This window comes from Drosophila teissieri, chromosome 2L (assembly GCF_016746235.2).
Source record: "Drosophila teissieri strain GT53w chromosome 2L, Prin_Dtei_1.1, whole genome shotgun sequence".
NCBI classification, from domain to species: Eukaryota; Metazoa; Arthropoda; class Insecta; order Diptera; family Drosophilidae; genus Drosophila; species Drosophila teissieri.
In genome coordinates, this window is record NC_053029.1 from 9,983,133 (window position 1) to 10,001,338 (window position 18,206).

The 18,206-nt window shown below is 39.1% G+C and overlaps 5 protein-coding genes across 8 annotated transcripts; 2 read left to right on the top strand and 3 right to left on the bottom strand.

The window, feature by feature from the left end:
• Positions 1 to 205: 205 nt before the first annotated feature.
• LOC122615086 lies at positions 206 to 5,223 on the bottom strand. 2 transcript variants are annotated; one of them, XM_043789977.1, is made up of 9 exons: positions 5,106 to 5,223; positions 4,158 to 4,935; positions 3,052 to 3,195; positions 2,073 to 2,931; positions 1,881 to 2,008; positions 1,662 to 1,814; positions 1,359 to 1,587; positions 826 to 923; positions 206 to 671 (listed from the first exon to the last, which is right to left on the bottom strand). In XM_043789977.1, the coding sequence occupies exons 2-9, from the start codon at positions 4,878 to 4,880 to the stop codon at positions 501 to 503; spliced, it is 2,505 nt and encodes an 834-aa protein (XP_043645912.1). In that variant the 5' UTR covers positions 4,881 to 4,935; positions 5,106 to 5,223; the 3' UTR covers positions 206 to 500. The 2 variants fall into 2 exon arrangements, with proteins under 2 accessions (XP_043645912.1, XP_043645904.1); XM_043789969.1 differs by lacking the exon at positions 5,106 to 5,223 and having other exon boundaries at positions 4,158 to 5,059.
• A 611-nt stretch (positions 5,224 to 5,834) lies between these two features.
• On the top strand, positions 5,835 to 10,747 carry LOC122618226 (schwannomin-interacting protein 1 homolog). Of its 2 annotated transcripts, none has more exons than XM_043794496.1 (8): positions 5,835 to 5,947; positions 8,369 to 8,969; positions 9,030 to 9,486; positions 9,551 to 9,639; positions 9,699 to 9,765; positions 9,828 to 10,159; positions 10,232 to 10,500; positions 10,573 to 10,747. In XM_043794496.1, exons 2-8 carry the CDS (start codon positions 8,382 to 8,384, stop codon positions 10,634 to 10,636), a joined length of 1,866 nt encoding a protein of 621 aa, XP_043650431.1. In that variant the 5' UTR covers positions 5,835 to 5,947; positions 8,369 to 8,381; the 3' UTR covers positions 10,637 to 10,747. The 2 variants fall into 2 exon arrangements, with proteins under 2 accessions (XP_043650431.1, XP_043650439.1); XM_043794504.1 differs by lacking the exon at positions 5,835 to 5,947 and adding an exon at positions 7,815 to 7,821.
• On the bottom strand, positions 5,891 to 7,542 carry LOC122618237 (protoheme IX farnesyltransferase, mitochondrial). Its single transcript, XM_043794517.1, has 4 exons — positions 7,343 to 7,542; positions 7,099 to 7,282; positions 6,346 to 7,032; positions 5,891 to 6,286 (listed from the first exon to the last, which is right to left on the bottom strand). The coding sequence occupies exons 1-4, from the start codon at positions 7,412 to 7,414 to the stop codon at positions 6,054 to 6,056; spliced, it is 1,176 nt and encodes a 391-aa protein (XP_043650452.1). The 5' UTR covers positions 7,415 to 7,542; the 3' UTR covers positions 5,891 to 6,053.
• Positions 10,748 to 11,116: 369 nt separating the features above from the next.
• Positions 11,117 to 14,059, top strand: LOC122611903 (ribonucleoside-diphosphate reductase large subunit). Its single transcript, XM_043785313.1, has 4 exons — positions 11,117 to 11,248; positions 11,300 to 11,388; positions 11,624 to 11,801; positions 11,859 to 14,059. Exons 1-4 carry the CDS (start codon positions 11,197 to 11,199, stop codon positions 13,976 to 13,978), a joined length of 2,439 nt encoding a protein of 812 aa, XP_043641248.1. The 5' UTR covers positions 11,117 to 11,196; the 3' UTR covers positions 13,979 to 14,059.
• A 53-nt stretch (positions 14,060 to 14,112) lies between these two features.
• Positions 14,113 to 16,678, bottom strand: LOC122611906 (mitochondrial basic amino acids transporter). 2 transcript variants are annotated; one of them, XM_043785317.1, is made up of 5 exons: positions 16,539 to 16,678; positions 16,303 to 16,415; positions 15,311 to 15,419; positions 14,784 to 15,245; positions 14,113 to 14,720 (listed from the first exon to the last, which is right to left on the bottom strand). In XM_043785317.1, the coding sequence occupies exons 2-5, from the start codon at positions 16,342 to 16,344 to the stop codon at positions 14,134 to 14,136; spliced, it is 1,200 nt and encodes a 399-aa protein (XP_043641252.1). In that variant the 5' UTR covers positions 16,345 to 16,415; positions 16,539 to 16,678; the 3' UTR covers positions 14,113 to 14,133. The 2 variants fall into 2 exon arrangements, with proteins under 2 accessions (XP_043641252.1, XP_043641253.1); XM_043785318.1 differs by having other exon boundaries at positions 16,303 to 16,428; positions 16,539 to 16,667.
• Between the last annotated feature and the right edge of the window lie 1,528 nt (positions 16,679 to 18,206).

The following is an 18,206-nucleotide window of genomic DNA, read 5'->3' on the forward strand; positions in this document are numbered from 1 at the left end:
GATTTTCGTATAGGCAAGAGATTTAAAACATTATTTATTTTTTAGCTTTAGAAGTTGTTCAATTGCAAAGACAGCTGAAAAATCATTGTTAAAACTGAACTTTTTATATTAATAGAAGCAATTTGTGTTATTAAAAAATTAAAAATACTGTAAAATGGTTTTAATAAATATAAATATAATAAAGTTTATTTTTAATTTAATTGCATTAAGTATTGATGTCCTCTCTTAAGGTCTATATTTAGTGTGATATTATTTAAAAGTTTTGACATACTGGTTCAATTTGTATACCTCTTTTACACTAATAAGTATTTTGGTATTAGTTTTTAAAGATACAAATGAATAAAATTTAGTTTTAAAGAATGAAAATTTTATTAATAATCTATACGTATTTTTAATCCTATACCTTTTGTTTTTCTTTCTTATGCGACCTCATAAATAAACAAAATGTGGGTTAAAGGTTCTTCTTTTCGAAAAGTGAGTAGGGGAATATATTTGGCGTTCTATGTTAACTTTGCATTATTTTCACTGGAAACAAGGTTAAGCGGTGCGGATAGATCCGCACTTTCACAGGTATCATTAAACGCCGGCAAAGAATTTGACTTCTTACGCCTTAATAAAATATCTTTAAGTGCTGCTGCGGTCTCGGTATCATCAATTTCCTTTTTGAATTTCTAAAATAAAAACATATTAAAAGTTAGTTGCAGAACTATGAATCATATTGTAAAAAAATACAGTTCACGTTGGTTAAACTCGTATACAAATAGATCCAGTAGATCCATATGCTTATCAAGATCGTAAAGTAATAGTTCAAATGCAGATACTTACATTTAAAACCAGGCCAGACATGGCTAGAGATTCCCTAGACGTCAAGAAATCTGGCTTAGTTGGTTCTATTGAAGAACATGATGACATTTGTTTGTGTTCTGCAAAAAAAAATTGATCATTTATAATACTTAAGAAATTATGTCTAAATAATAAATGAAAGGTTCGTAGATATTTGTATAATGTTGAACACTTTAGAGACTTAACAGGCACGTCCAATGCCATGAAGAATGACATCATGAAATGTGAACATCGCCACTAAAAAATCCATGAATTATATGATGGCCAAGCCAATAAGAATTTGGGATAGGAATGAGGTTACTACACTGAATGCTAAATCAATTGCTTAATGATTTAGAGAAAAATGTTCTAAACACCTATACATATAATACGCTTTATCTTAACATTATACTTAAACGATTTTTTAAAATCTTACATAGATACACCATGTTTAAAGCGTATTAAAATCATTATAAATGAATGGGTCACGGAGGGCCAGCATTGAAATGTAATTTGTAGATGAATGTGTCACTCACTCTTTTTAGATCGCTCCAATTCTTTAGGACGCCTGCGTCTGGTGTGTATGGTATCGCGTCTCATTGAATGCGGCCTGTTGACCCCATGCAGCTTGAAGTACAATCCGCAGGCGTTGCAAACCATCTCTCCTCTCACACTTCGCCTCCAAATTGTTGTGGTGAGGGTGCCACAATTCGAACATGACATATCTTTTTGAGCACCAGGTATGGCATTAAAAAGGTTTATGTTCTACAAAACCAGAGTTGAATCAAGAAGTGGTATAATTAATATGTGAGCTTATGTGGATGACTGCGATAACGTACCCTTTTATCTTTCTTATCATCTGGAGCTGCTTCTGAAGTGGTATAAGTATCAGTCACATTCTCATTAACTACATCGATGCAATCAGTTTTGGTAGGAAAACTTTGTTTTCTTCTACATGGTTTTGATTTGCTGGATTGAGCCTCTGATAGATCCTAAGAATACACAGAATTTTAGATTTCCCTTTAACTTTTTGCTTTGAAATAGCTGAAATAGTTTACCTTTAATAGTGCTATGGGTTCTTCAGGTACTTTTGTAAATGATACTGTCGACGGAACCGGAAACACGTAAGACTGGCTCATCATACTGCGAATTATTTGTGATGCCTGATTTTCCTCCTTGCTTTTAGCTATCAAATTGGAAAGTTATTTATATTAATATTAATATACGGCTAGTAGACAGATAATACGTACCGGCTGATCTGGCCAGTGCCTGCCAGAGTTGAGTGGTTGCCGCATCTGTGGCGTGATCCGAGCTTAGGCTATCCGGAGTCTTTCTATCATTTATAGAGGACGTGATGTCCATCTCCAGTTTGTGAGAGTCGGAGCTGTCGCCAGAGTCTAGTAAGGAGCCGGTACTCGCCTTGGGTGCTTTTGATTTGAAGTCGGACCCACCAACTTGGTTAATGGTAATACTGTAGTTTTGAAAATCCTCTTCACTTCTTAAGTGTGACTGAATATCAAGCATTGGAGTTTGGCAAAAGTGGTGTATTGGGGCCGCGTTCCGTTGATTAGAGTAATCGTTCTTTTGTTTTTTGACGGATAGGTCAATTTCAACTCCGTCCTGAATTTCATTTTGGTTTAATGGACGTTTTGATTTTATCACAGAACTTTTAATACTTGTATCTACAGCTGCAGAAAAACACGGAGATTGCGGATTCGAACATGGAGGGGAAATTACAATTTTTTTGCTTATATCCATTAAAACGGCAGCCGTTTCAAGCTGCTGCTGCAGATTTTCATATTTCTCGATTTCCGAGTCCTTTTGCAGTTTTGAATCAAACTGACTGTGTGAGGATCCAGACATTGACTTCTTTTGATCGCTTTTCATAGTAATTGATTTGAATAAACTTGGATATAAGCTATGTGCTGGCATATCTTGATTGCTAATCTCGATTTTCCGATCCAAGCCAGGCTGGATGGTGGAATCTAATTTACTGTGGTCGTACTTAACTTTAGAAAACGTGCTTAACTCCGTCAGAGCTTTTGCCGCTATAGCCTCCGATGAAGCCTTTAAAATTGCATCGAGCTTAGTTTCCAAATCATTTGGGTCCTGCAAAAAAAATGTTTTAAGTACTTATTCAAAGGGTCATTACAATTAAAGGTTTCTAAAGGCTTAAACCCCAAGATCATATGAAATCTTTTCATGGTTAAACTTCCAATCAATACTTACTGGTCTCAGATTTTTGGATATATTTAAAAATTCTTTCAAAGCTATTTGTGAGTTGTGCGCCATGGTTCGAAACTTTTCGAAGGAATCCAATTTTTGTCTGCAGTCACCACAAACCACGTTGGGTAATCCATCGTTAGGCAGTGCCTGAAAGAAATACGAATATATTTAATAATGTGCTATCCACTTTCAATATTAAGTTGGCTAGAAATGTGAATGATGCAATGACTAAGGAGTATGGCGGTAAGAAAATCGATCGATGAGATGGATGACTGGTTATACTTGGGGCCAAAAGAAAAACATTAGCTGCATTAAAACTGTATAACTAGGACAGCTACAACTATTTACAATTTTATAAATTGTATCAATTTAAATGGAAGTTAAAAATGTTGTACTAAAATGTAATATCTATTAATCTTAAGGGAAATATGATTTTAATTAAGAAAATAAAATACAAATCCTTTAAAAATAAATAAAAAACAAACATATGTTCCAAAGATATCAGCTATGGAATTAAATACTAAAGCTCATGATATGCATTAAAAGAACAGATTATTGTTGAATTCAACAAATATAATAACAAATGAAAGTACTCGAAGTTTGTAAAAACCCATTGGGGCCATATAAGGTGTATGTACGTTGGTATATCCGCACTTAAACAATCGAAACGAATGTTATCTCTGGCGTGGATTAATGTATGTAGGTCTCTAACATACATCCATGCGTGCATATGCACACATGTAGGTACATAGCAATATTTACATTCGTGCGCTGGACACTGATGTACGAGTGTGGCGTGGTGTGCGTGGGCCAATGCCTCGCAATGGTTCATCGAAAAAATACCAAACAATTGATACCGATTGTTAATAGGCCATGGGATAAAAGCGGCCCAATCATTTCCTATTATTTTGACGTGTGGTGTCGTAATCACATAGATAACGCACACCAGCGCACGGCAAGCACTCGCAAAAGTGCGCTTGTGTGCGGGCATTATCGTGTACATATACGCGATATATCCAACTCACACACAGGTATGTGCACGATTGTGTGTGTGCGTAATTAATGTAAATTCGTTTCTTTGCAAATGTGTTGGATGGAAATCTGCTTACCTTAATAGAGAGACAGTTGAATATCTGAAATGTAAGATGTGGTGATGATGAATCATCCCGACCGTGCTCTTTGCCGTAGTTATCGGTTCCGCTTATTTTTGTTATATTCACACTTGTCTCTTCGCGTCCGCTCTGCTGATTATGATTATGCTGATGTTCCTCCTCGAGCGTTGGTTCCGATTTTGATTGCGATTGGGATTGAGACTGCGATGCGGAGGGAGATGGCGTCTCCCCGCTATAAGCTATATGTTCGTGATCCGACGATGACTGACTTTTGAATACTGTTGATCTCTCGGCGATGTCCGACTCCAATTGGCATTGGCGTTCGCGTTCACTCGACTTTGCGTCCGCAGCAGAAGGCACACTTGGCGTGTAATGGATTTTAGTTTGGTTTTGGTGAAGGGTTTGGGTTTGGAATTGGGTCTGCTGGCTTGGAACGGGCACAGGCACGGGTACGGGTACGGGTGTTCCCTGGTTGCGCCGTTCATTTTTGTTGGCTGATAGCGGGTTATCAACGTTGCAACTGCACAGATTGGGGCTTAAAGCACTGCAAAAGCAGTTGGCACGACTCGCGACGCCACGAAAATCGGCCGATATTCTGTCTGGGGCACTATTATTATGCGACGAATTATCGTAAATCTGTAGTACTGCAACATCGCACTCGTTAACCAATGTGAGGCACAATCGACAAACTTGACGAAACTTATGTGGTACATTATTCATAATTAGAAATTTATATTCGTTTTGCACTGTGTAAAGAAACTTTCATACGCCTCTCCTTTATCGAGATAAAAAAGATAACTGGTAAAATAAATTATAAAATGAATGTAAACACTATTCCTCAATTTTTCATTGTCACAATCCACGTTCAGCTCACTAAAAATAATTCACTCCAGTGGTTCGCCACAGATTTTTCGCTCATTTGATCTAGTTTCCCGTTCAAATTACCAAACGAGGGCTCCAGCGATAGTCGCGTTAGCTGCATGATTCATCTCGGCACCGTGATAAATCAGTGATTATGCTAATGTGCTTCTGTGATAAAACATCAAGGCTATTGCAACACAATACAAAATATAGTTCTTTCCATTTGTAAGACCAACGCATACATCAGAGGAACTAGTAAAATATACTAAAATAGGGGCAACTTTTTAGTATTTTTGTTATCGATGGCGAATAGCTATACTAATTTTTTAGCTAGAAATTTTTATTTCACTCATTTTATTGCAGAATATTTAAAATATTATAAAAATAAACTTTTGCATGATCAGAAATTTAATTTTTTCACCATATCATGACATAGTATTTTAAATTGAGTGGTACAGTAGTTTTATATTTTTATGCAATTTAAGCTTTTTAAAAATAAACACCGTACACAAGAAAATGTAGGATCTTAATAAAACTGGCTTGAGATGACAATACGCTACCACAAAGACGATTGGTGCTATTTCTTACAAATAAATTAATTAAAATGAATAGTTCAAATAAATGTTTTTTACGGATCTTTGTTGTCTCGTGATATGAAACAGCTGGTGGCGGGAGGATTACATCCACTTACAAATTTTACCGTTCCCTTGAGAACGGAAATGCCATCTTATGAAACAATTGGAATGGTTCCTTTAAAGAACTAAATAATAATAAGGTCACACTAAGATTCTTATAATTTAAATTACTGCACGGCTTAAGAATTCAACACCAAAGTTTCCATTTTAATTAGACTTGCATCGAACGCTTCGTTATTTTTCAAGATGTGGTGTCATTTATTGAGGACAAAATATATTTGCTGCATAGAGGTACGTTTTTCCTTAATATTAAATGACTGTTTTTACAAGTTGCAGAACACTAAGTATATTTAAGTTTCACGATACTTAACATTTTATCAAATCAATGTTAATATTTCTATCTGGGTCCTTCGGCTACGGCGACGGGGAGGACATTACCAAGACTGCTAGCAGACTGCTTTATCGCAATGTACGTGGATTCCTTTTTGTTTTCCTCACCGGCAGGTTTGCTGAAGTACCATTCCTTTTTATTGGCCAAAAACAGCAGCATTAGGGCGGGCAGGTGTATCAGCGAAAATCGGAACAGCTTCCGCGAGCTCCCACTATCGGACTTTTCATAAAACTTGTACGCTGCAAGCAAATGGATCGTATTAGAATTAAGGCATAGGTTTCCGTGGTTTCATATTTACCAAGGTAGGCGAAGTACGCGTTCAGAGGTAGAGTTTCCAAAGCAAACCAATAGTTCGTGACGTCCAGTACGGGTGCCATCGCTGAAAGTCCGGCAATAGCCACCGAATATCGCAGGGCAGTGCGGCGACAAAGACCCGGGTTGGTAACGGCCATCATTCGGTACCCGGCCCGGGAGTAATCCGGCCGGAGGTTCCACGACAGAGCGTTGAAGTGCGGGAACTGCCACGCGTACAAGACTCCGGCTAAGATCATGGCGCCAGCGTCCAGTGTACCGGCACATCCAGCCCAGCCCATCAGCGGTGGAATGGCGCCCACTATTGAACCCACCCATGTGTTGACTATGCTGATACGCTTCATTGGCGTGTATATCGTGGTGTAAAGGAACAGATTACCCGCTCCAAGAGCCGCCGTCAATCCATTTACTCCGAAATAAAGCATACTCAAGCCGGCAGTTGCCGACACCGCGGCGAAGGTGACGGCATGCAGAGGCGTCATTTGTCCCGTGACAAGCAACCGGTTCTTTGTCCTCGACATTTGCGAATCGAAAGGAACTTCGTGATACTGATTAATGGCATTCGCCGCAGCCGAAACGAGTCCAGTGCCCAGGGAGCACATCGCAAATGTGGTAGGATCGAAAGCGGCTGGTGCCATGGCATAACCCCCCATCGTTGTAATGACCACCAGCGCTGGAACAAAAGATGATAAGTTCTATTATTCTCGATGCTTGGCCAACGAGTAACTATCACGCTCACATGTCAGCCGGAACTTGGACAGCTTCTTGTACTGGCTGAGAGTTTTCCCCGGCATGGTGTACGGACTGGGCATCCAGGTAATTTGACTATCGGGTAAATGCTGGATCTTTCCCGGCTGGGATACTGGTGGCGCTGGAGTGACACCTCTGTCATCGTTGGAAGATATCGATGCAGCAGTGGAGTACTGAAAATGGTTGGAAAGTTATAGTTGCTATCGTTGTTGCGTAATGGCCAAGAACCTCACCCGAATGAGCACCAATTCAACCGGCGTTCTTAGCTGGGATTGCACCCGCCGCATTCCTTTGAATAATATCATTATTATTCACTTATCAGTTAGGCCTACGGTTATTTCATTTTTTTAGTCGTGTTTGGGGTTCTATTACTTTTATATACAATGTTATGGTTTTTTAAATCACATTGTGTTTAAGTGTTACCATATCTAAAAGTAAAAAAAATACTGAGTGCAAAAATTTAAATAGAGGCATTCATATATTTAAAGGATTTTTTAATAACTTCGAATTAAACACAACTTAAAGTTATATGCCTATACTTTAAATAATAATAATAAGTAAGTAATTCTGCATTAAAGTAAGTAATATGTGATAATAGTTAGTGTTGTTAATAACACCATAGACCAAGTTTTGCGCATGCGTCAAACGTGTAATTGGGCTTATATGTGTGGGAGTAATTTTTACATCTGAATGCAGGAAGGCCGAAGTCCTTGTAAGTCTTCATTGATTCAATAATTAACATTTTAAACAAACGAATTATTTTGTAGTAGACACAATCGTTTTAACGAATTAAATTAAATAATTTCTAACCGCAAGTAATTTTAACTATCTTTAAATATATTTGTTACACAAATTTGCACCTACACCAACTTTTTTCGACTTGGTTCTTGTTTCACGCTTTTTAGATTGCAATTAAAATTATTTAATTCGTGTGTTCTTCACGAAATTGTGACATTTAAATACACTTCAAGTGAAATCCCAATTTCATTCTTAAAGTGATTTATTTAAATAGATACGAAAATTAATTGAAATAAAGAAAATAGTGGGGTGGAGATAGTGGGGTCGCTTTACAAGGAAGAAAAAATCGAAAAAATCAAAAAACCGTGAAAAGCATTTTTGAATTTTGATGTTTAACTGCTTTTCCTATGTTCCATTACTTGATACAAGTGAATTATTGTTGCATTATTCTTAGACTTCAATTTAAATTAATATTCAAGTCATTTAATCTAATCTTTTGTCATCGTTGCCATTTCGTCTAGACAAGTTATTTCAATGCCCAGCTCAAGAATGGATATCTATATAACAAAGGGCATCACCAACCCCAACTACCCAGGATTTCAGAAATTTGCGCATACCCTTTCCGATGACTACATAGAGTACTCCGACATGGAATGCAATGAGAGCGATCTAACCGATAGCGACAGAGAAGATGAACCAAACACGTTTCCAAATAAGGTTGTCAAGGAATCGGACTCAGAAACATTTAAAAATGGCCAAGATTTGATTTTGAGTAACTGCGACAATGGAAACACATGTATATCAGAGGAAATCGTGAACAGATCAGAAAATATTCCGGATATTGTAAATGAGAACTATAACGCAACGTCGGAAAACTCCAAGCGAGCTTTGCATAAGCCAGACCTCATCTATAATCTAAGCCAGAATTATACGACCAATCCTGAGTTCTCCCCCTGGTCATGTACAAATAATTCAAAATACGAAGGGCAGTTGCAAGGACAAAGCCCTATCGATATTGTAGGCGACTTCGGTGGAGAGGTGGAGCGCGAATTCGAGCTACTTCTCACTGGATATAAGAACAAGAAGAGCGAAGATGAGTTAAAGGGATCAAATTTAAATAAGGTACATTAATAGTTATTATAAAAGAGTTCGACCATGTAAAAACTGATTTGTAACTTACAGATTTGCGATGCAGAACTGTCCAATGGAACGGAAGCTATAAAGCAATCCTCCTCGACGCGATTGTCTGGAAACAGTACTCGGAAAAATAAAAAGAAAAGCACTCCATACGGACATCAGATCGTTAAAACGAAGCATCCAAAGCCGTCACATGACGAACGCCAGTTGCCACCAGACACGTTCGACTACAAAACGTATAGCCAACGAAAATATCTCATTTGTGATGCTGAGCAGTACTCGTCCGTTTCGGAAAAGAACAAAAATGATAGTCCGAACAGAAGTCAGGGTGAAATACCCAGCTTAAGCAACTTGACAATCAGTCAAAGTGCAAGCCAGCAGAATCTAGACGAGGACAATAATCAGGTGGCGACCCGGAAGTACTTAAATCAATCGCGCTGGTCTCAATACTTGGAAGATCCCATAAAGTACTCCAAAGATCCATGCTCCACTATGGTGTTAGGTAATTTCAAATAAGAATTAGTTATACTAGTTTCTTAAGTATATAATGCTTTATGTTTTTATAGAACAATTCGATGCGTACAAGATTGCAAATGATATGGACGTGGAAACATTGCAAAACCACTTTAAAAAGGTTAAACAGATAGAGAAAAAGGTATGTACGCAATAATAGCCAAAATAATATTATTAGTTTATTATATTTTCCTATTACAGCGGCGATTCAATCGAGATGAAATACGTAAGAGATTGGCGATCGGAGATAAAGATTCTTTAAATAATGGTAGGTCCATATATAAGCAGCATTATAAATATTTGAAATATATTATTGTTATTTATATTTAGATATGAAGAAGGAGGAATTTCTCACCGGATCCGATAATGAAAGTTATAGTTCCGACTCTGAAACGTGTCCAAAGTTATCAAGTGGTGTACTTCGCAAGCAATCTGATTTGTGTGAAACGAAACGCAATAAGGAATTTGAAAACGATAAAATCTTTCAAAAGAACCAAATCAACCAAGACAAATCCATGAATCAAGCAAATGGTAACACCATTGGTACAACCGATTTTCCGTCAGATGAAAACTTGATATTCTTTGCGAACCAATCAAAACTTCAAATAGAGGTTAGAATAGCCCTAGCTCAATCGAAGGAAATAGCTCAGATGAAAGTAAAGGTGTGTTTTTTAAACGATTCATTTATTTCCTATACAAATTGTTTCCGTTTTATTATAATTTTATATTTCTAGGCAAGGAAACATGGCGTAACTCCCATTGTGGACGTAATTCGATCCATGCTGCGTGATGTTGGCATACAAATGAATTCCAACCATCGATGGATTTCGAGGCAGCTGCTCACTGGAATTCAAGTTCCGACTCTCCAGCTTTTGGTCAACAATCTGCAGGAGTATATTGAAAACTTGAACGTCACACTGCTGGAGAGCCTGAAGGAGCGAGACGATCTGAATTTGGACCAAGATGATATATTACACGATCTCGAAAAAATAAATAACTTTTTGTAAGTATACAAATATGTTTATTCCTTTCAATATCGATATATAATGCATTTTTCAATTTATTTTTATTCTAGTGTGTTCCAACAGCAATCTGGACAGCAAGTCAATAAAATAGTTAGACACGGCCATTTAGATTAAACTCTTGAAATTGCATATTTTATTAACAACTTGTCTATAAAAATTATAATCACTTGTATAATTGATAACAATCTAACGAGACCGTTTATAAAACACATACTCAAATGTTCTTCAAACACTGTTATATTTATGTAATTATATAATGCTAAATAAATAAAAGATACAACTAAATATTTATATTAACACCAAACTAAATCGGAAGTGTGTTTTTGATCTATGAATATAATACGCTTTGTATTGATATTTCAATTTAAATGTACAGAGGTGGTCAAAAGTATTTACACAACGAGCTTTTTTTTCAATTGAAAAAAAAGTATTTACACAACGATCTTTTTTTTCAATTGAACAACAATACTTTTGACCACCTCCGTACATTTGTTTATTCAACTAATTTTAATTAACAATTTTTAAAGATTCTCGATCGTTTCAAAACTGTGACTTTCGACTATGCTGAATTTGGCGAACTTATCGAACGGTAACACTAATCATGACTTTAGTTTGGCGCCTTTTTATGCTTGCAACAAGCAATTTTCCGCCTCTTGTGAAATATAGCAGTCGAAATGTTGAAGAACAAGTCCATGAAAACCTCGAAGTTATATGTTATTAAGAGAGGTGGGTTATATCTTCTTATCGCTATGACTGTTCCTAATATATTTATTTCAGATGGCAGGCAGGAGGAGGTGCACTTCGATAAAATAACCTCAAGAATCCAGAAGCTTTGCTACAACTTGAACATGGATTTTGTTGATCCTGTAAGTTAGTTTCTATAGTTTAAAGGTGGTTATTCTACAGGTTCCACTCGAACCCAGTAAGTATCACACGAAAATATATATTTTTGGGTTCTTAAAAGATCTGCAATGAAACGTGTGAGCGCCCCAGGTAAAGCTTAAAGCAAATATAAACCATTTGTAATCAGTAATCAGTAGATCATTTCGATAGCTAGCTAGAAATTGAAACTAATAAACTAATAATGCTTTATCTTCGTAGGTCACTATCACCCTGCAAGTCATCAATGGTCTGTACTGCGGCGTGACCACCCAGGAGCTGGACAACTTGGCTGCTGAAATCGCAGCTGGATTAACCTGCAATCACCCCGACTATGCCATCCTAGCTGCTCGCATTGCAGTGTCCAATTTGCACAAGGAAACCAAGAAGGTTTTTTCTGGTAAGTCAACTGCTTGTATAGAAGTTCTTCAGATAATCCAATAATAATTCTTATTAGATGTCTTCGAGGATCTGTATGAACATGTGAACAAGGAAACGAATCAAAAAGTGCCCTTGGTATCGGAGTTTCACTACAATGTGGTTAAGAAGAACGCCACTCGGTTGAACTCTTCCATTATCTACGATCGTGACTTTGGCTATAACTATTTTGGCTTTAAGACCCTGGAGCGTTCCTATCTGCTGAAGAGGAACGGGAAGATCGCAGAGCGACCGCAGCATATGCTGATGCGCGTGGCGATCGGAATACATGGAGAGGATATTGATGCGGCCGTGGAAACCTACAATCTTCTATCGGAGCGCTACTTCACGCATGCATCGCCCACGCTGTTTGCCGCCGCCACAAACCGTCCGCAGCTGTCGTCGTGTTTTCTGCTGACCATGACTTCCGACTCCATTGAGGGCATTTTCAAGTCTGTGGAGCAGTGCGCAATGATCTCCAAGTCTGCTGGTGGCATCGGACTTAACGTGCATTGCATTCGAGCAAAGGGCACCTCGATTTGCGGCACAAACGGAACGTCCAACGGGTTGGTTCCCATGCTGAGGGTCTTCAACAATGTGGCGCGTTATGTGGATCAGGGAGGCGGCAAGCGTCCCGGTGCCTTTGCCATTTACCTTGAACCCTGGCACTCGGATGTCTTTGAGTTCCTGGAACTGAAGAAAAACACGGGCAAGGAAGAGAATCGCGCCCGCGATCTGTTTTATGCCCTGTGGATACCCGATCTCTTCATGAAGCGCGTGGAGGCCAACGGTGATTGGTCGCTCATGTGCCCCCACAAGTGCCCTGGCCTCCAAGATGTGTGGGGCGATGAATTCGAAAAGCTTTATGAGAAATACGAGCAAGAGGGTAAAGCCAACCGAACGGTTAAGGCCCAATCCCTGTGGTTTGCCATCATTGAGGCGCAAGTGGAAACTGGAAATCCGTACATGCTCTTCAAGGACGCTTGCAACCGGAAGAGCAACCAGCAGAATGTTGGCACCATCAAGTGCAGCAACTTGTGCACGGAAATCGTTGAGTACTCCTCCCCGGATGAGATAGCAGTCTGCAACCTGGCATCCATTGCCCTTAACATGTTTGTCACACCGGAGAAGACGTATGATTTCAAGAAGCTCAAGGAAGTCACCAAGACAGTTACCAAAAATCTAAACAAGATAATCGATATCAACTATTATCCCCTGCCAGAGGCAAGGAAGTCCAATTTGAGGCACCGTCCCGTGGGCATTGGTGTTCAGGGTTTCGCTGACGCTTTGATTCTCATGCGATTCCCGTATGAAAGTGAAGAAGCCGGTCTTTTGAATCAACAGATATTCGAAACTATTTACTATGGCGCCTTGGAAGCCAGCTGTGAACTGGCCCAGGCCGAGGGTCCATACGAAACCTACGAGGGCAGCCCGGTGAGCAAGGGAATTTTGCAGTACGACATGTGGGACAAGGTGCCAACGAACCTCTGGGACTGGCAGAAACTGAAGGAGTCTATCAAGAAGCACGGCGTCCGGAACTCCTTGCTGGTTGCTCCAATGCCCACTGCATCTACAGCTCAAATTATGGGCAACAATGAATCTTTCGAGCCCTATACCACGAACATATACACCAGGCGAGTTCTGTCCGGCGAATTTCAGGTGGTCAACCATCATTTGCTGCGCGACCTAACAGAGCTGGACTTGTGGGACGACGACATGAAGAACCAGATCATATCCAGCCGGGGCTCAATCCAGAACATCGAGGCCATCCCCCAGAAGGTTCGCGATCTCTACAAGACGGTGTGGGAAATCTCAGTCAAGTCCACGATTAAAATGGCCGCCGATCGTGGTGCGTTCATAGATCAGAGTCAGTCATTCAACATTCATGTGGCAGAGCCCAACTATGGAAAGCTGACCTCCATACACTTTTACTCCTGGAAAGCTGGTCTCAAAACCGGAATGTACTATCTGCGCACAAAGCCAGCTGCGAATGCCATTCAGTTCACCGTCAACAAGAAGCAGGGTGCAGTGAGCATAAATGGTCAGAATGGCACCCCCGAAGGAAGCCCCCAGAAATTCGAAGAGGACAGAGAACGGAAAATGGCCGACATGGTTTGTTCGCTCGAGAACAAGGACGCATGCATGTCCTGTGGCTCTTAAATGCATTCACATAGATTAATATATATATATTTATTTGTAATATCACTACGTTGAAATAAACTTAAATTATGGATCGGTAAATGTTTATGTTATATTTGGAACCATTTAGTAATTAGCCAAAAACCGCGTTTATAAAGGTACTAAAGAATTTTACTTTATTTTAAATTACAATCGGATGCTAAACGTGCCTTAGATTCCTTGGGAATGTTGATTGTGCTACTCGTGTAGTGGCTGTGAACGACGTCCTGAGGAGTGGACACATACTGATGGGACATGGCATTGTCCGTGATTATTTTGCGCACCACTTCCTCAACCGTGGGCGCCGTCGTCTCCAAATCCGCTTGGCTCTTGTTGTCCAGGTTCACTAGAGTAAGAGGCTGGTCGGAGTGCATCACGGAATCCATACCGTTTTTGGCATTAAAGAAGTCCAGCACCCAGGACACCACAAAGAAGCAGGCGGCGTTCATCGGAAAAGCTCTGATTAAAGTGGAGTTTAGGCCGCGAAAGAAGTACTGCGGTCCCTCGCTTCTATAGCCCTTCATCGCACAGTCGATGAAGCCATTGTACTTGGCATTCGCGCCCATGGCATCTGCCTGCATGTGGGTCTTCACCACGTCGATGGGATAGCACGCCAGCCAGGACGAAATGCCCGCACATCCTCCGGCCATAAGGGTGTACACGACGCTGGGAGTCTCCACTTGACGCATAAGGTACTCGTAGGACACAAAGTAGCTGGCGAAGCCTGTCCGGAAAGAGGATATAGGAAGTGAGCATTAATGCGATGTTACGTGTAAATCGAACTCACCTGGAATATCCCTCAGAATAGTGGCTGTTAATCCCTTGAAGGCACCTCTGATACCCTCGGTTTTTACTATGTACTTGAGGCAGTGGATGGGTCCAGTGAACTTGATGCCCTGGTCAATCTGCGTGGACAATTGGAGTCTCGTTTTGGCCAACTCCATGGGCGCACAGACGAATCCTTGGGCCACGCCAGCGATTGAGCCAGCGAAGAAGTGGGACGTCAGCGAATTGGGGTCGTTGGACAATCGCTGCACATTTCCGTAGACCCCGAACACGATGGCGTTCACCAATCCGATGCCTCCCATGGGACTGCTAATACCGCGATACAATCCTCTAAAGCTGTCTCTTTGCAATATAGTCCGGAAGCAGTGGAATGTGCCTTTGTATTTGGGGTTGCGAGGATCATCGGTCTGCAGGTGGACCTTCACGGTGTCGAAGGGATGACCGACAAGCACGCCAGCAGCTCCTGGATTTTAAATGGGTATGTATTTGAAAAGAAGGAGGAGAGTGTGTAAAATTCAAGGAGCTTACCTCCCAGAAGTCCGGCTACGAAATCCACAACCATTTTTGGAGACAACGTTTCAGAGGTGGCCTTCAGTTGTATGTCGCCGATCTCTGAACCTCTCTTCCGGTATGGATCCTAGAAAATAAAGTTCTTGGCAGTTACACACTTGGTTTCTTAACAACAAATCCATATATTATATAATCAATATTAAGTATTATATATTGTTTTATTGAGCTAAATGCTAATTTTTAACAATGCGCTCCACCGCATATGGAAATACTCACTACTATTCGCAAAAAAACTTTGTCGCATGTGTCTCAAACAAATTTTTCAGTTGTCGCGATGATATTTTCATTGGCGGAGGTTAGAATAACTGATAACGCGCTTTTAATATTTTAATTCAAAACATACAATTTAAAGCAAAGGTGTAAGCTCAGCTTGCGACTAAAAGGTACCTCACATCATAGACTTTAGTATTTTGCAGAATTTATTGGAGTAGGGACTTAAATTTTAGACAATGCGGTATGAAAAGTTTTTAAGTTTTAGTTTTATTATAAATGCAATACCTCATGGCTCGCATCAACCAATCGTTTGATTTCAAGTTACTTTTGAGGTATTCCATAGTCCAGTTGTTCAAAATTGTGTATGTAATCAATATTTATTCTATATTATGTAATAATACTCAGCATGGACATTTTCACATTTGTCGCCACTCAATCTTTGTGTTAAGAGATTAAAAATAAAATGTCATTAATGTGACCTCTTAGAAATCTGATCCCATGGGCCATCAACGACTCTGGGTACTTAATAACAGTGTATTAACTAGTTTATAAACAACAACAATATATTATTATTCAAGTCCGGGTTTCGCAGAGGATAAGAACCTAATATTCGAGTGAGTCAATCTAATCAAGAGAAGGAAACGTTTCTAACTGCATAAATATATGTTTACTTAGGCTGCTTAAAGTTTACATATCAGATCGAAAATCTAATTAAATAATACACAGCTTTTATTTACCTTTTCGTTGGTAACACGAGGTATAAATGTTATTGGATGCATCTTGACGGTTTTACATTCTACACTGGAACAAAATAAATTTAAGCCACCACGGATTGCCAGTGTTTCTTATGCTAAAAATAAAAACTTCAATCAAAAGTCAGAATGTTGCGAATTTGGATCTTAGTCACTCAATGATTTCAGCCCAAAAGCCAACAAACAAGGTTCCCATCTATAATCATATTGTAAATACTTACCATGAGCGTATGGAACAGACATATCTTCCCATATTATCGTAGAAAAAATATATAATTTGTCAACAATAATGTTTGCATTTCAAAACTGTGTTATTTATGACAAGCCCACTTTGTTTTCGGGAACTTGGCTTATCTTTTATATTTACTGAAAGAATGTTTCATTCCAATTCGATTTAAGCTACTTAATTCAGATAAAGTAGTGTACATTTTTCAAAATAACTTTTTTGTAGTGAGTATACCCCTGATCTAAATCACAAACGATCAAATAAAATGATGAATAATTTATTTATCTTAATGCCCAAAATGAAATATTTAAAATCGCCGTTAAAACAAGAGAATAATATGAATAATGGTAAACTCATTTTATTATATTAGACTCCATAGGCATACAACTTTAAAATTTACAGCCATATTTTGTGTGCCTATCACCTATCAATGTGTATATAAGGTGTCGTCCGAACTCATAGTATATCTGAAAAAGAATAAAAATCCATGAGGTAATACACAATCGAATACACCCAGTTGGGTATACAGCCGAAATATTTCCATGGGAGTTAGTCATGTCTATTTGAGTTTTGCTGAATACATGGTTTTGTTTTAGCTTCCCTTAGAGTGTCTAGAATGCAGCCATATGATCTTAAGTTTGGTTCTGTAGATGGCACTTTTGTCTGCCCCAATCGACCGACCACCATAACGATCATAATAGAATCGTCACATTCGTTTGCCTCGTCATTTGTGGCTGCCCATGTACTATAACTTTTGAAAAAAGCCCTCGAATTGTTGCAAAGCTCTCTATCTCTCTATACAAAGTTCATCAAGTTCGTTTAGTCTTAAAGTACAACTCGGTGGGTGAGTATCGCGAAAAGCTTGGCGCTGAGCATTTGAGGTCATCTGGATCTGGAACACATTACCAATCCTCCTCGGGCATACCTGTGTATATTTTTATCTACATTGTACCCATGTGTACCCGTGTGTACCCGTGCGTACCCAAGTGTGTACCTGTACCCAAGGCATATGTGCGATGGTTAATGTGTAAATGGATACAAAGGGGAAAATTCTTTATATAACGCGAATGTTTATACGGCCGATCTATGTGCATGCCTATTGAAAAGTGTGTATTTGTTTGTGTTTAAAATAATCTAAATGATCTCACATTAGTGACGTGCGCGTGCCCCATAATAAAAACTTCGTGCGTGATCACTTTTCACCTGTTGAATTGGCGAAAGCGAAAAGCTTTATGATATCTAAAACAATATAATCTCTCGTCCAACAGTTGACATAACTAAATAAATACAAGGCACCGGAAAAATGGCCAAACTTCAGTGCGTTCCATCATATGATTCCAGATAATCAATATACGAAATGTGTCAACAGTGCGATATAATATTTATTCTTAAGATTTCGGTGCGATGTGTGCATTCATATATGATCATTCCAATAGATCGTGCCTAACACGCGCCGATCTCTAGCTCATCTTCATAGACGTGTATCTGCTAATTGTCCAGGGATCCCCGACCCAACAGAACTCAACCCATCAGAACTACTCTATCCTGAGGAAACGGAAATAAATCTTCAAATTAATAATATCATACTCAGAAACCTTTTAGATATCACTAAACGGGAAACCATAAATGCAATATCATGCATTAAATAAACTCCAAATGATCA

What these genes read in the sequence shown, in the direction of transcription:
- LOC122615086 (XM_043789977.1), bottom strand. Translation starts at nt 4,880, where the DNA reads ATGAATAATGTACCACATAAGTTTCGTCAAGTTTGTCGATTGTGCCTC. An exon ending in TCAACTGTCTCTCTATTAAG is followed by an intron (nt 3,196 to 4,157) that starts GTAAGCAGATTT and finishes TATTTCTTTCAG; the next exon opens with GCACTGCCTAACGATGGATT. An exon ending in AACCCATAGCACTATTAAAG is followed by an intron (nt 1,815 to 1,880) that starts GTAAACTATTTC and finishes GTGTATTCTTAG; the next exon opens with GATCTATCAGAGGCTCAATC.
- LOC122618237 (XM_043794517.1), bottom strand. Translation starts at nt 7,414, where the DNA reads ATGATATTATTCAAAGGAATGCGGCGGGTGCAATCCCAGCTAAGAACG. An exon ending in TTGAATTGGTGCTCATTCGG is followed by an intron (nt 7,283 to 7,342) that starts GTGAGGTTCTTG and finishes AACCATTTTCAG; the next exon opens with TACTCCACTGCTGCATCGAT. An exon ending in CGCGTACTTCGCCTACCTTG is followed by an intron (nt 6,287 to 6,345) that starts GTAAATATGAAA and finishes ATTTGCTTGCAG; the next exon opens with CGTACAAGTTTTATGAAAAG.
- LOC122618226 (XM_043794496.1), top strand. Translation starts at nt 8,382, where the DNA reads ATGCCCAGCTCAAGAATGGATATCTATATAACAAAGGGCATCACCAAC. An exon ending in AGGGATCAAATTTAAATAAG is followed by an intron (nt 8,970 to 9,029) that starts GTACATTAATAG and finishes TGTAACTTACAG; the next exon opens with ATTTGCGATGCAGAACTGTC. An exon ending in TTAAACAGATAGAGAAAAAG is followed by an intron (nt 9,640 to 9,698) that starts GTATGTACGCAA and finishes TTCCTATTACAG; the next exon opens with CGGCGATTCAATCGAGATGA.
- LOC122611903 (XM_043785313.1), top strand. Translation starts at nt 11,197, where the DNA reads ATGTTGAAGAACAAGTCCATGAAAACCTCGAAGTTATATGTTATTAAG. An exon ending in ACATGGATTTTGTTGATCCT is followed by an intron (nt 11,389 to 11,623) that starts GTAAGTTAGTTT and finishes TTATCTTCGTAG; the next exon opens with GTCACTATCACCCTGCAAGT. An exon ending in AACCAAGAAGGTTTTTTCTG is followed by an intron (nt 11,802 to 11,858) that starts GTAAGTCAACTG and finishes AATTCTTATTAG; the next exon opens with ATGTCTTCGAGGATCTGTAT.
- LOC122611906 (XM_043785317.1), bottom strand. Translation starts at nt 16,344, where the DNA reads ATGCATCCAATAACATTTATACCTCGTGTTACCAACGAAAAG. An exon ending in CTCGTGTTACCAACGAAAAG is followed by an intron (nt 15,420 to 16,302) that starts GTAAATAAAAGC and finishes TTTATTTTCTAG; the next exon opens with GATCCATACCGGAAGAGAGG. An exon ending in TATTCTGAGGGATATTCCAG is followed by an intron (nt 14,721 to 14,783) that starts GTGAGTTCGATT and finishes CTTTCCGGACAG; the next exon opens with GCTTCGCCAGCTACTTTGTG.